Below are 15459 nucleotides of genomic sequence, written 5' to 3'. Positions count from 1 at the left end.
CAATAACTGCGTGCGATTGTGAAGTAGTATTTTATTACAATTTCCGAAAGGTAATACACAAACCTGCAGATACGAACATTAAACTTCACCTGTGTTGTTAAGAACGGCTGCTGTCCAGTTATCGTTTGAGATTCGCTCCAGAGGATGCAAGAGTAGAGATATCAAACTGCAAACAGTCAGTCACTGCCCAGAGATGAGCAGTGAAGAAACGTCGTTGAGAATCGTTTGAATAGCATTCTACACCCGGCACAGGTTAGTAATGCGTAATCCTGTAATCTTATTACAGTGCTTCTACGTAAAAATTGGACATTTTTAAAGTGTATACCGTTTCAGTGCTCTCTGCAGGCCTTATACCTAATAACATTCGTATTAATTCCAGCTTCGTTTTGCTGTAAATTGAATTTAATTGAAAGCGGTTTGTGTTTGTCCCATTTCGTCTTTGAGGTACTGTACACATTTGTTCGAGTGACTAATTCTTATCCCATAAAGTTTGTTGTGGTCGGTGTGGCGAAGGAAAACAACCCACAAAAGAAAAATCACCGATTAAACATAGCTCGTGCAGAGCGGGTGATAATATTGTTTGCTCAGGCAGAAAGAATTTGCCTCGGTGGCGGCAAACACAACCACTGGCTGAAGTACTGGAACTTGTGCCTATAAACAGCTACAGATTCGTCATATGTTGGATCGTGATATCAGACCGGGCAGTGCACTTTCATCCGAAACGGATCGCCCTCGGACGTTGGGATCTGAACTCCAGAAGAAGGTTGACCGTTGGGCCGTTAACGTGTCTGTGCAGGAAGAGCAAATCACTTTAAGTGTTGTGTGCTTGTGTCGTTAATCATTCGTAAAAATGTCCAACGCAGATTTACCCGCCGTACTGAGTAAACTGTTCAGGTGAGTTAATCTGTTTTCCACAGCTACTAGTGGGGACACAATTCTGATCGTTTAGGACCGTCGATTTAAAGCCATATCGATGCCAACAAGAGCAAGTACATCGATGCACTGAGGGAAGCGGTGGCGATAAAGTCGGTGTCGGCTTGGCCTGACTCTCGGCCGGAAATTTTCCGCATGGTGGACTGGGTTGCGGAGCGATTGCGGAAACTTGGGGCAACCGTTGAGCTGGCAGACGTCGGCAAACAGAAGCTGGCTGACGGCCGTGAACTCGACCTACCGAAGGTCATCCTCGGTGTGCTTGGAACGGTAAGTAATATTTGCCTTTCGCGTTAGGTGTCCATCATCTGTGAGTCCGGATGGGGAGGATGTCGGGAAATGGGCAAAGATCGCCATTTCTTTGCTCGTACAACGCAGTTCAATGTCAATGAACTTGCTTTGAGGGGACAAAAGCGGCGGAATCGTATGTCTAGCCTTTGTAGCTATCGTTTTGTTTTGTTGTCGGCAAAGTAACTCAAGAATGCGTTCCATTGAAAGAAACGGAGGCTCGGCAGCGTATGTTTACTATAAACTGCAACCACGACCTCCAGCAAGAGCTGCATCGTCGGAATATGACGTCAGGGGGTGGGGGGAACGATTGGAAATGCAACGATTGCAAATTGCAATCTGTGGGTAACACGCAACAGGGGCAGAGAGTGCAGCTATATTTTTATTATGCGTCAGCAAACAAAGTGGTGCTTGGTTGTAAATTCCGATGCTGAGTGTCGCCTTTCAATGGGAATCGCTCTTGACCAGAGCTATTCATTGATAAGACATCCCGAAGCATCGTTGTTTCCACGGGGTGGATGGGGTGAAGGGGGTTTCGGGCGATTCAACAGTATTATCATGAAGTGTGGAGGTTTTCTGTATCAATGAGATAAACTTATGAAAACAGTCAAAAATTGTGGTTAACCATAGGAACCATAGTAATAGGAGGAATTAGGTAAAGACATATGAGGGCACTTAGGAGACCACTTTGCAAGTGGTTATCTTCGTATGTAACCGCTACCTCTGCCTCGTTGCAGTGCATGAACGAATTAATTGAGCAATAAAGTGACTGCCCGTAGACAGTTGATTGATTCCTTGTATATTTTCCCTAACATCAGTTATCTCAAAGGTCCCCGATTTTCTGCTGATGTTTTCTATAGGAGATATTACATATGTTCGTTTATTCCATAACCATTCAAACCTTATCGGTGCGTTGTGAGCGTTTTTGATAATGAATGTTGATGGATTGTGTACTAACCTAACAATGCTTCTTTGCAGGACCCAGCGAAAAAGACTGTGTGCCTTTATGGTCATCTGGATGTGCAGCCTGCTATTTTAGAGGACGGCTGGGCAACGGAACCGTTTGTGCTGACAGAAAAAGATGGCAAACTATTTGGCCGTGGATCCAGCGACGACAAGGGTCCGGTTCTGGGATGGCTGCACGCGATCGAAGGCTATCAGGCAATTGGCGAACCACTGCCGGTCAATTTGAAGTTCGTTTTCGAGGGCATGGAAGAGTCCGGCAGTGAGGGCCTCGACGAGCTGCTGTATGCCCGTCAGAAGGATTTCCTCTCCGACGTGGATTATGTATGCATTTCCGATAACTACTGGCTTGGTACGGATAAACCTTGCATCACGTACGGACTGCGAGGTATTTGCTATTTCGAAGTTGAAGTCGGTTGTGCACACAAGGATCTTCATAGCGGAGTATTCGGCGGGACCGTGTACGAAGCAATGAATGATCTGGTGTACCTGCTCGGTACGTTAGCAGACAGCGAGGGACGCATTCTGATTCCGAAAATCTATCAAGAAGTGGCTCCACTTCTTCCGAACGAACAGGCCATCTACGATGCGATTCATTTCGACGTCGGCAGTTATCGGGCGGAGCTTGGAGCGCGCAAGCTGATGCATAAGGAGGACAAGACAAAGATTCTCATGCACCGTTGGCGTCAGCCGAGTCTTTCGATTCACGGTGTCGAGGGTGCATTTTATGAACCAGGTCAGAAGACTGTCATTCCGAAGAAGGTTATTGGAAAGTTTTCGATCCGCATCGTGCCAAATCAGACACCCGACCTTACGGAGCGTTATGTGCGGGAGTATCTAACAGCGAAGTTTGCCGAACGTGGTTCGCCCAACCACTTTGCAGTGCGTATGGCTCATGGTGGTAAACCGTGGACTGAGGATCCGAATCATCCCCACTATCAGGCGGCCCGAACGGCTACGAAACACGTATACAACGTTGATCCGGATATGACTCGCGAGGGTGGATCGATCCCGGTTACGTTAACGCTGCAGCAAACGACGGGCAAGAACGTTTTGCTACTTCCCATGGGCGCATCGGATGATGGAGCACATTCGCAGAACGAAAAGATCGATGTGCGCAATTATATTGAAGGGGTAAGTGGACACACTTGATCGTCTCACATTGACATACTATTACTCACTCTGCTTTTGCTCGGTAGACCAAACTGCTCGGTGCTTACTTGTACGAGGTATCTCTCATCGGTGGTAACTGATCGGATACTGAGATTGGATTAATCGTCTTACTAGAGAAGCAAACCCGACTCCACATCACAACCCATCACTTCCTGCTCTAGCATCACTTATAATGCGATCGTAAACCTACGGTTATCCGTCGTTGCGAATGTGAAATGATAATAAAATATCCGGCATATTAATTTCACTAAGCTTTAAGGGTATATTTAGGGACTCATTTCCTCTACTAAGCTTTCCAAAAGGTAACGACTATTGTGACCAAGCATCGCCGTACTTGTTTTTAACGGGTGGTGGACCTGGAGGCATCGCAGCTTCCTCTGAAGTCATACCACCACGTCGTTCTGCTGTTTCGCGTCGAATTGGTGGGCTATCTTCAAGAACCGTTGCCGGACGGTACGGTTGCTGCTGGCGCTTGAGGTATTCTTCGCGATTCTGACGTCGCAGTTCCTCGTAGCTTTTGGATGCCTTCGGTGCGAGTGGCAGCTGAAGATCCTCTTCGAAATTGGTGGTAGCTGGAATCAGAAGTAGTGGTTGAACAATCGTCAACGTTGCCCAAACATCCTCCACTTACAATCAACAGTTGGTCGACCACTATCATCAAGTCCAGAGTATTGCGGACCATCGTAGTACAGGTTCAGCGAACCGTTACTCAGGAATGACTCGTCAGCCTGTCGTTCACGTGCCGGGCTTGTTTCAAACGGCGTCAGCATGCTTGAAGCACCGAATCCTTGATCAGGAAGACTTTGAAGGAGAGAGTCGAAGATGAGCATAAGAATGTGACGCGTTTTCTAACAATCGTACAACTTATCGGCCATTCCCGTTGTTTCCTGACGACGTTGACGCATCAAATCAGCCAATCGAGAGTTGGGCAGCTGCAAAATCTTTTCGGCGCATTTGCTCTGGTAACTTATCTTTCCGATGAAGTATCCAAGCGTAACGCCAACCAATATCTTTGGGGCAGGTCCGAACCGCACACTTGGCTGCCAATGTGCATTAATAATTTGGTGCATACGTAAAGGTTCAGTTGTTGCATAGCTTGGTAGAATGGCATTCTTACCTTTAGAAACTTATTATGCACCGCGTACCATGCGCCAATTCCCATAACCGTCCCCAACGGAAGAGATCGTTGAAAGAAGGATTCACGATTACATTCACGCAGGACTCGCAACTCTTCCGGGGAAAACTGATAATTCTGAAATGAGTTTCACAACATTGCATTACTGGGAGGAATATAAATGTTCTGATTTTTTCATACCAGTGCATTTCTCTGCGAGTCATCGGGTTGCTGCAATTGGTCGTTTTGTTGCATAATGAAACTAAATACTATTTGTTATAAATCAATATGAAAATGTGTTGTTATCTACTAGCGACAACGTAAATAAACGATTCCTGTGGAACAGAGCCGGCATACAAACAGCTGACATTGACAACTGACAAATAGCCGCTTGATCATGTTTCAATGATAATTTGAAAATTGCACATTTATAGGTTGACCCATTCTTATCGGCATCGTTATGAATCATGTCAAAAAGCATAGCAATAATTGCCAAATCGTATAAATAAACGAGCATTTATCCGCAAATATCGGACAAACCTAAATGTTCGGGTAAATTAACGGTTCGGGTTTCGGTCTACGCGTACATGTTGGCAGCGCTGAACCGGTTGAAGTTTGACAGTCATGCGTTGCTGTCAAAAGTGAGCTGCTGTAAACAAAAAGAAAGGCGCTACAAAAATACGAACTGAAGCCTCGGTGAAAAGAGCACGGAAGAAAAACCAGACAGGGCATAAGGGTGATTACACATCTTTAAAACAGAAGAATTGTTCTTCCAGAATAGGTCAACGGGCGGTGTTGTTTGGTTTGTGAGGGTGGCAACTACAAATGCCAGCCAACAGGTTCGAAATCCAGTCAGGAGCAGGATCACTAATATCGAGCAGCGCCATGGGCATCGATTTCGATGTGAACGATTACATCAAAACACTCAAGAAGGACGCAGGCCCATTCAAATGTCCGATGTGTGAGAAGACGTACAAGTCGGTGATAGGATTGCAGTATCATCTGAACAACTATGACCACGATAACCCGTCCCCGGCCGTACCAGCCTCGGTGTCGACTCCCATCAAGCAGAAGGGCCGCAAGCTGAAGGTGGGCGTTACACCGAAAAACCAAATTGCTTCCAGTCCACCGAAGGAAGGGATTACATATCTCGAAACGGAACACCTCGTACGTCTGGATTGTAATGGCAAGACAGTGAAAATTCCTGTGCTGGACGCTCTGCCTGTAATGTCACTCGAGGAGTACGAGAGCAAATGCAAGACCGTGTCCGATTTCGAAGCATTTGCCGTGACGCCGCCGGAAGAACCGGAAGTGCAGCTGCCGGAGGGCAAATTTAAGGAGATCGAAGATTACACAATCTGTGATGCACCGGCCCGGCCAAACGCTTACATCCGTTTCATCGAAAAATCGAGTGAAGAGCTTGACGGGGAGGTTGAGTACGATGTGGATGAGGAGGACACGACATGGCTGAGCATTATAAATGAACGGCGCGCGGCACAGAACGTTGGACCGGTGCCGGTGGATTCGCTCGAACTGCTGATGGATCGGTTGGAGAAGGAATCGTTCTTTCAGGCGGCTGCTAACGGTCAGAATGGAGCCGTGGTGGACGATGATGCCGTGTGCTGTATCTGCATGGACGGGGAATGTCAAAATACGAACGTGATTCTGTTCTGCGACATGTGCAATCTGGCTGTGCATCAGGATTGCTACGGTGTGCCGTACATTCCCGAAGGGCAGTGGCTTTGTCGACGGTGTTTACAAAGTCCAAGTCGTCCGGTCGACTGTGTTCTGTGTCCCAACACCGGTGGTGCGTTCAAGCAGACAGATCATGGACAGTGGGCCCACGTCGTGTGTGCATTATGGATCCCGGAAGTTCGATTCGCCAACACCGTGTTCCTGGAACCGATCGATTCCATCGAAACCATTCCAGCGGCCCGATGGCGCCTTACGTGCTACATCTGCAAACAGAAGGGCAACGGGGCGTGCATTCAGTGCAACAAAACGTATTGTTACGCGGCATTCCATGTTACCTGTGCCCAGCAGGCGGGTTTGTGCATGCGCATGGATACGGTGAAAGGCTCAGACAGCAATCCGGTTGTGGTACAAAAGATGGCCTACTGCGATGCGCATACACCACTGAATGCGCTTCAGACAACGCCGGGCAATTCGCCTGAGGGCGGCCCTCCAACGGATGCACGAGAGGTGACGCGAGAGAAAATGAAAAAAGCTCGGAAGCTGCTTGCATTGAAACGGACTAGCGCACCGGTCATTCTCATACCGACGATTCCACAGAACCGCATCGAGGAAATCTCATCGTTGGTGAATATTCCGAAGAAACAACAGTTCATTCAACGTCTGATTGCCTATTGGACCCTCAAGCGTCAATATCGGAACGGAGTTCCACTGCTGCGTCGACTACAATCGCAGGGTCAAGCGCAAGGAACGGGTATCCCCGGTTGTCGTGATCGAACTGATGGCTCGCCGGACGCTCAAGAGCTCTACCAGCAGCTAAAGTATTGGCAGTGTCTCCGACAGGATCTGGAGCGATCCCGACTGCTGTGTGAGTTGGTGCGCAAACGTGAGAAAATTAAGCTCATTTTGATCAAGACCACAGAACAGCTTGTAATGGCTACATTGAACCCGATCGAAAGTGTTTTGCATCGAATATTGGATCAGCTGGAGGTGAAGGATGATAAAGAGATCTTTCGCGAACCAGTAGACACGGAAGAGGTGCCGGACTACACCGACATCGTGAAGCATCCGATGGATCTGGGCACGATGAGACAGAAGCTGAAACGTGGAATGTACGTTCGCATTGAAGATCTGGAACAGGACTTTGCGTTGATGATCCGGAATTGTCTGGCATACAACAACAAAGACACCATGTTCTACCGAGCGGGCGTACGGATGCGAGACGCCGGTACGATCGTTTTCCGAACGGTGCGCAAGGAACTCGAACGAGCTGGCCATTTCCAACAGCCACCGCCCGTGGAGTCTGTGCCTTCAAGTATTGCTGCGCCTGCCGGAAGTAGTAGATCGATCAGTTCCAGCGAGGATAACATTGCGATGGACATAGAGAATGAACTGACGAAGATTACGGGACAGTCGGCAAACGCGGAACACATCGGCAAGCTGCAGACATTGTTGAGCAAAGCGAACGGAATACGCCATGCGTTGACGCGCTCGAAGCGCATCAAACAGATTCGCAATGAGATTGCGCGCGTGAAGCGTGCGATCAGCAAAGATCCGGAGCGTGCCTTGGTGAGAAAAAGACGAAGACGAAAAAAGTCCGTACATTATCCGTCTTATCATGCCAAATGTTCTTTCTTCCAGGTAAACGATCGCAGTATAACCTCCGATTTGATTGGATCAGCAGCCAGTTTATCATCGCTCGGTGGAGCCGCTTCATCGTCTCTGGCCGGTTCAACGCATTCGCCGAAAAAGTTAACTCATGCCATACATGCGGACCCCTCTACCAGCGGCATTGCGGATCTGATAGGAAGCGGCCTTTCTGCCGCTCAGAAACATCACCAAATCACACCAGACGTGAGTCCGCATAAAGTGCTTAACAACAGTCCTTCGCCCTCTGGAGTTAATCGAAGGTAATCCAGGAATGGAGTTGTTTAAAATTAAAGGCTACGAAGTAATACTCTCGATCTCTTTTTACCAATAGAACGGCGGTTCTGTTCACGCGTAAAGCTCAGGCGGCGTTAAAGAAGCCGGAAACACCGGCGAAACAGGATGGTCCAGGTTCTGGAACCGGAGCTGGCAGTAGTGGAGGTGGCCCAAGCGGACCAACTGTAACCCCAATGACAACGACGGAACTGCTTCAGAAGACGGCAAAAAAGATCAATCGTGGCAAGCGGATTGGCAAAAGTGGGAAGAGCATTGAATCGTTCCTTGAGGCAACGTCCGCTTCGGCACTGGACGGCAAACCGGTGGAACGGAAATCGTTGGAAGCCATCCCGGACAGTTTTCGTGTGTACCGTGGACAGCAGGATCGGGAAATTAGCGACTCGGAGAGTAATCTCAGCCTTACTGGAAGTACCTGCAGCAGCTGCAGCGGATTTAGTGGAAGCGGAACCGAATCGGAATTTGGGTAAGACCGAAACCACCAGCATCATCGTTCCTATGGAAGGTTTTACTAATCGCTTTCTTCTCCCCTTTTTCTCGCGGGTCTGTAGTTCTAGCAATGACGATTCATATTGCGACTCGGAGATGTCCACCAACAGTGAACCGGATGTGGAGTCATTCCCGGAGAAGCCGGCACTGGAACCGTTGAAGCTAGTGTGGGCCAAATGTCGAGGCTATCCGTGGTATCCGGCGCTGATTATCGATCCAAACATTCCGAAAGGCTTCGTGCATAACGGTGTGCCGCTGCCCGCTCCTCCGACCGATGTACTGGCCCTGCGCAGCAACTACGATGAGCCCGTCTTTTTGGTGCTATTCTTTGATGTGAAGCGTACTTGGCAGTGGTTGCCGGTGGGCAAGCTGGAACTGCTCGGCGTGGACAAGGAGCTTGATCAAAGCAAGCTGATCGAGTCGCGCAAACCTACCGAACGAAAGGCAGTCAACAAGGCGTACCAGGAAGCGCTCCACTATCATAGCCAGGTTTCGAGTGCGGATGGTCCGGCTGGGAAGTTATGATGTTATGGGAGTGGTGTGACGGTAGCAGGCTTTGTTACGTTACAGGGAGATAACTCAGAGGAGCAGGATGAGGAGGATGAGGAGGAAGAATCGTGTTAAACCGGTCACGTATTGGTCTTTTATATTAGGTGTAGTGAAAGTCCTTTGCGTGTATGTTACTGCATTGAATGTGTTGTATGGTAGGAGTGCTTTAAGAAGGAAGTTGGACAACATCTCCGAACAAATGTTATTAAAGTTCGTTTTATTTGGCTTGACGTATATCCGTTTCGGATCGTGGCAGTAAAAGGTTAGGTAGGAATTAAGTGTTGGCAGCGTGTATTTGTTTTTTTTCTTTTCGCCGTTGTACGCGTTTTTGCATGTATGGGGAGGGCCAAAGGAAAGATACTTCGTTCCATTTATCGAATTGGATAGATAGAGACCGTTCTTTTAAAACTTGCTCCTTTTTTCAGAAATTGCCGTCGTCATTTCGTTTTTAAAGTACTATTTAAGTTGCCTACATTGTAGCACAAAAGATACGTATATGCGTGAGTGTGTGGTATCGAATGTTTATGCCATTCGTAAGGCTATATCTATTTATAACAGTAATAGAATACGTTTAGAGCCGGATCCTCACGGGCAGCTAATCGGAAGGGTACGCAAGATTTGCGATAAAGAAATCACACATCATCTACCGTGTAACTCACTCATACAGATGTACAAAAGTTAACAAAAAAAAAAGATCAATTTTAATAAAGTGTATCCTCCTGGATGCTGTTTCATGCAAACACAAATACAGGTTCACTAATATTCCGATTTCACCAGCACGTGTTTTTTGCAAGGCGCCATTTTGCAGTTCTGATCGTACATCGTTGTTGTGCAGTGGTGAGTTGAGTGAGTGCTTCGAGATGAGTGAGTGCTTCGAGATGAGTGAGTGAAATGGAATGCGTGAAAGGTGAGAAGCTTGTGGCGACAAAAGCTGTGTGAGAGCTTTTTTTGTGAGAGGTGCTGTGGATCGTGGGGATGTGATGAAAAAACTGTCAGATGAATAAATAAAAAAACACAGGTAAGCATTAACACAAGACTATCTATACTCGTTTATTTTTGTTACTTTTCTCCTGTTCGACTGTGTCCAGTATGTGGACACGGGCCAATTCTTTACATTCACGTACTATTTCCTGTTTTGTTAAATACAATGCAGCAATCGGTTTGTATCGCCGCGGCCGAATATCTTCTATTACGCTAATTTAATACCTGCTCTTACACTTATATGCCTAACTCAGACTAACAGAATTGTTCCTGGCTTCATTGCGCTATATGTACACTTTTTCACATTGTTCCTTTGCCGTCCACTATCTGGCGGCTACAGTCCGAAAAGGAGTTACCCTTCTGTATTGACTTGCGGTTCATGGGCGGAGTGTTCCCTTCAGGTTCCATGTAGCTCGCTGCTAGGGGGCACGTGCCATCATTGGTTCCGAAATCGATCAATTTATCACAACGAGATCGCGTGGCTGTGTTCGGTGCATTTGCGATGTGCGGCCCAAAACCCGACGATCACATGCTAGATCGCTCATTTATAGTACGTCGACTGTAATGGCCGGCCGGAAGATGTGTAGGTGCTCATTGGTATGCTGCTTTGCGATTTCGTTGTGCCACCTCCGCCAACACCTCCAGTTATTCCGCCCAATCCGCCGCCTCCTATCGTACCGCCGAGAGTACTGCCGCCACCGTACAGCTGTTCGGCACCCGTCGGTGCGTAATCCACATCGTAGTAGATCCCCGACTGGCGGAAGTAGACAATGAGGAAAGAGGGTACATGAAGTAATGTCCGGGGGGAACGATGCTAGAAGCACTTACCGTGACGCTGGCATTGCTGCGACTCTTTGGCCGTGGAACGTTAAAGTTGCGTCCCAGCAGATCAGCACGGTCCTCTTCCTCGCTGGAGCTGGAGTTTTCCAACGTTCGCATGCCATTTCTGTTGAGTCCAAGCGTTCTGTAAGAGATTCGAAAGCAAGCAGATTATCACATGTTCAGGTTGGTACAACTCGCTTTCTGCGTTACCTTGGTAACGGCACGGGTGGCAAGGTTCCGGTGTGCATAGGCAAGGTTCCATGTAGCGAGAGGGTGTTCATGCTTCCGATCGTCTGCAAATTAGGATAGCCAAACATTGCCGACGATGGGCGTCCGGCAACGGGTTCAGCCTGGCAGGAGGGAAGCGAAGAGATGAGAATGAGATTAACTTCCACGGTACGACTTCTTTCCGGCAACGCAAGGCGCCCGCCGTTCTGCAGCGTACATCGATGTAGCTTACCGCGTAATGATTCGCTTGAGCCATTACGTCCGCAATCTGCGCCCATCGCATGCGATCCTCCAGCGTCACCTGGTACGGTGCCTGTCCCATAACCGGTGTCTTCACCTGTCCGTTGCCGAGATAGCCAAACACAGGGCTGCCCATGGCATTTTTGTGCTCGCGCTGCCACTTCCGACTGCAATGGGACGGGGTGGGGGAGAATGGGATTAGTTCGACCGGATTGGAATACAGATCGGCCACAGATGGAATTCGTCTTACCTCCACATCACGAGGCAGATTAGCGTCAGCACAATGATGATGACGGCGGCAACCGATGCACCGACGGCCACCCCGAGCACCTCGCCATCGATCTCACACTGTGTGCCGTAGTAGCTGCCGAGACACTTGCACACCTGCCGGTTGTTGGCGTTGTCGTAGCTACAGGTGCCACGGTTGGTGCAGTACGACTCCGGACACGACAGACATTCGCGGCCGGCCCGTTGCGGCTGGTCCGCCCACGGGTCCCGGAAGCCCACGTTACATTCGCACCGGAACGTGCCGAACAGGTTGGTGCAGTGCGCTTCCTCGTCGCAATCGTTCAGCTCATCGGACGTACACTCGTCGACATCCTGCACGCTGGAAACGGCTCCCGTGGGGGCCTCCACGTACAGCGCCGAGTTGCCGATGTTGTTGTTCCGCCGGTGGATGACTCCCAACAGATGGCGCTGTATGTCGGAACGGAGGGCCGGTCGAAGCGTTTCCGCGTTTTCGTCCAGGTTGACGGTGTAGTTGACAAACACGGCACTGGCAGGGGAACCGGACGCTGCAGATCCCGTCGACGGATTGACGGTGTAAATGCCGTTGATGCGTGCCTCCAAGAACTCGTCCGAGAACGGTGTCATCGACATGGCCGAATCCATCTAATGGAAGAAATTCACAAGGCATGAGGCGAATGGGGACCTCGCGATCATCACCCTCACCGGGTAATGCAGCATACTTACCGCACGAATGGCCTCGTAGCTCAGCTGCTGGTACTTCTCGCTGCTGCGGTCCGCCAACGCGACATCCCAATGGATGCGCCGTTCGTAGATTTTGTCTACCCGCATGGACAGCATCAGCGAGACGATCCGTCGACAGGGTTCACGGTGCTTACGTCTAGCGTACCCCGGTCGACAATGACAGCTGGACACACCGTTCTCCGTCCGACAGCGCTCGTTCTGGGCCTGGTCACACGTGGAGTCGTCACCCACGATGCAGGTGTCGATCCGTACCGGTGGCAGTCCAAGTGCTCCCGGGTACTTCGGACGACTTTGGTGTACCGAGGGAACGCGGTGCAGTTGACCCGCACCCCCGGAGGGCGATTTGTTTCCACCGATCGGTCCTGCGTGCACGGGAGATTCCGTTTCCGGCACGGCATACCCGGTACCGACGATACCGGGTTGTAGCGCCGGAGGTGTGGGACCTACCCCTTTGGGGGGCTTAGGCCGCTCCGTAGCCACCGGCGGGCTACTGGTGCGTGTCGCAGTCGGTTGTATTTGTGTTTTTTGGCCGCGCTGTGTTTCCGTACCGAACAGATCAATGTACGATCGTTTGCCATCGATCGACACGAACCCGTCCGTGCCGGTGCCCGTGAGTATGATACTGGCCTCGGGTCCGGCACCCCCGGGATGGCCGGGTCGATTGTAGTAAGGGTTAATTTTGATCGTTTGCTGTGATCCCGAACCACCGGCACCACCCGGTCCTTGGATGGCGGACAGCGTGACATCGAAGATCTCGCCGTAATTCGGCGGACGTGCCCCTCCCGGTACGGAACCGGCGGAACCAGGGGGTGGAGCGGTGTATATTACTGGCCGATTAGCGAACGGTGGCAAGTTCTGAGTGCGGATGGAGTTGCTGTTGGGTGCTCCAGCACCACCGCCCGGTTTGAAGTCAGGATCATCCAGTACCAAACCCGGCCGGGGTTGGAAGCGATAGTCCGGAGGCTTCGTACCATCCGGTGATGCAGTTGATGCAGTGGGGGCAATTACGTCCGCAGGCTTGCTAACGGAAGTTACAGCAGGACTCGTCGTTGTCGTTTTCGAGATCGTGGATGTGTCCGTCGTTGGCAGTAGGGTGGGTGTCGGCGAGATCGTTAAGGAATGATCACTCACAGCGTCGCTGGTCGAGGGTTCTAGTGCACCTGCGCTGGTTGTAATGCTCACGCTAGTCGTCGTTGGCGATGGTTCTAGCACTCCGCTCGATGGGAGATATTCGATCGAATTGATCTCGTAGACACTTGGGACCACTTCCGGATCGTAAGACTCGCCATTCGGACCGTTCGCGGGCATCACACTGGCGGCACTCGTCGCAGACTCAATCGTGTACTGGACCTCCGTCGGTATCGTCGGTGTTGTGGGCCGTCGTTTTTGTGCTCCCTCCAACGATGGCTGGCGATCATTTTCCGTGTCCGAATTGGACGATGTTGTGGTGGTTGTGGTGACGTCTAGCTCTGCATTCGCATCGCCCGTTCCTTGCGTCGTCGTGGGATAGTTCCCTCCCGCACCGGGAGTCTCGTAGGGCGGGTCCTCGATCACCTTTTCGGTGACGTTGTCGATCGCATTTCCACTGCCATCGTTGTTGGTGGGAATGGCAATCGGTCCCGCATTGGAAGGGCCACTGCCATCGTAGTTAGACGGATCCGGTCGATAATCCAGACTGGTGGGGTACGGTTTGTAGGGTGGAATCGGTCGTCGGTTAGGTGATATCGGTGGCCGTGGTTTGGGTCGCTGCCACGGAGGCCTGTTTTGTGAGACGAATCCAGGACGGTAGGTTTGCTGCATCGACGGTACGATCTGCTCCGGTATGGGAACGCCAGTGAGGAAGGGCCGCACGGGATGGTCCGGTCGTGGGCCTTGCGCCGAACCGGGTTGCTGTTGTCCCTGGTCCGGCTGCAGCAATGGGCGGGAAGAGGTCGGAGCACCCAGCTCACCCTCGTACTCGTTCGGCAGTGGTTGTGCTTCCGATATGCGCGGAGGACCCCGGTTGTTGATGCGAGTGGCCGAATGGCGCCGGGTGGGTTGGGGATTCGCGTGCACGTTCACGTTTCCGTTCAGAAGCTTCACAATGCCGGTGATGATGTCCTGAATGTCTGGATTGGGGTTCTGACGGCTGCCGTGTGGCGGTGTGACGGGGCTTTGCACCCGTAACGGTGGGGGACGCTGCTGTTGAGACGCTAGCACCGCTCGTTGAACGTTCGATATGTTCATGGCAAGTTCCTTGGTGCGCTGGTAGGACTCGTCGAGCAAATCCTTCCCATTGCGGCCGGACGGTCCCGTGGCTTCCAGCACGCTGTTACTGTTGCTATCAAAGGACACGGCCAGCAGACTTCGGTCTCCAGTGCCTGACCGAGGTGTCAGCTCGTTCATGATGGGTAAAGCCGATCGTTTAGCTTTCCCCGCCAGCGTTGCGTCCGACAGAGGTGGCCGGTTTGTGCAGTCTTGTGGTGTACTACAGCTAGTAGTTTGCTTTGGAATGGTGCTTGCTGCTGTCGCTACCACAGCTAGACAGAGACAGATCAGCATGGCGGGTATCAGTCGGTGGCTGTGCGTCTGTACAGCGATGGGAAATTCCCCGCAAGTGTGTCTTTTCGCCGACATTTCCGTACAACGAGACGTTCGCTAACGTCACCGAACGTATCGTCTGTTCTTTCTGCTTGAGATATGCCTTACAGCAAGACCGGTAGCCTAGCTCTATATCGCCCTGTATCGCCTAGGATAGTAGTTATTAGCGTCCTGCGTATTGTAAAATCTATTTTCTTTTGGTGGCAGGAAAATGTAGCACACCGTAATAACTGCTGGATGATGCTGTTGCTGAGTTGAGCTGCTGCGCTCTTTCGACGCTCATCTTATCTCACGGGACTGTTCATTCGCCGGCGTGCAAGAACCTACGGGACGAAAAGATAGGCAAAATAATGCAAAACATTAGCAACGTTCTTGTCTTCCAATTGTGCCACTTTCAGCCAATTCCCGCTATCTTGTATGCTTAAACCCAATTCCGCCCGCATTCCGTAAAACAAGTTTCGAAATTGGATAAACAACAA

General features: G+C 50.5%; 4 protein-coding genes across 4 annotated transcripts; 2 read left to right on the top strand and 2 right to left on the bottom strand.

The window, feature by feature from the left end:
- Positions 1-850: 850 nt before the first annotated feature.
- LOC128713280 (cytosolic non-specific dipeptidase) lies at positions 851-3434 on the top strand. The gene is made up of 4 exons (XM_053808139.1): positions 851-894; positions 966-1200; positions 2197-3315; positions 3381-3434. Exons 1-4 carry the CDS (start codon positions 851-853, stop codon positions 3432-3434), a joined length of 1452 nt encoding a protein of 483 aa, XP_053664114.1.
- A 229-nt stretch (positions 3435-3663) lies between these two features.
- LOC128713795 (OCIA domain-containing protein 1) lies at positions 3664-4723 on the bottom strand. Its single transcript, XM_053808664.1, has 5 exons — positions 4670-4723; positions 4472-4606; positions 4216-4394; positions 3986-4155; positions 3664-3926 (listed from the first exon to the last, which is right to left on the bottom strand). Exons 1-5 carry the CDS (start codon positions 4721-4723, stop codon positions 3664-3666), a joined length of 801 nt encoding a protein of 266 aa, XP_053664639.1.
- A 615-nt stretch (positions 4724-5338) lies between these two features.
- Positions 5339-9115, top strand: LOC128713794 (bromodomain-containing protein homolog). The gene is made up of 4 exons (XM_053808663.1): positions 5339-7729; positions 7802-8070; positions 8142-8567; positions 8653-9115. The coding sequence occupies exons 1-4, from the start codon at positions 5354-5356 to the stop codon at positions 9113-9115; spliced, it is 3534 nt and encodes a 1177-aa protein (XP_053664638.1). The 5' UTR covers positions 5339-5353.
- Positions 9116-10661: 1546 nt separating this feature from the next.
- Positions 10662-15016, bottom strand: LOC128711888 (uncharacterized). The gene is made up of 6 exons (XM_053806776.1): positions 12383-15016; positions 11661-12301; positions 11388-11577; positions 11153-11292; positions 10949-11084; positions 10662-10874 (listed from the first exon to the last, which is right to left on the bottom strand). Exons 1-6 carry the CDS (start codon positions 15014-15016, stop codon positions 10662-10664), a joined length of 3954 nt encoding a protein of 1317 aa, XP_053662751.1.
- Positions 15017-15459: the final 443 nt, after the last annotated feature.

The sequence above is a fragment of the Anopheles marshallii genome, chromosome 3 (genome assembly GCF_943734725.1).
Source record: "Anopheles marshallii chromosome 3, idAnoMarsDA_429_01, whole genome shotgun sequence".
Taxonomy (NCBI): domain Eukaryota; kingdom Metazoa; phylum Arthropoda; class Insecta; order Diptera; family Culicidae; genus Anopheles; species Anopheles marshallii.
This window is presented reverse-complemented; position numbering and strand designations above follow the sequence as displayed.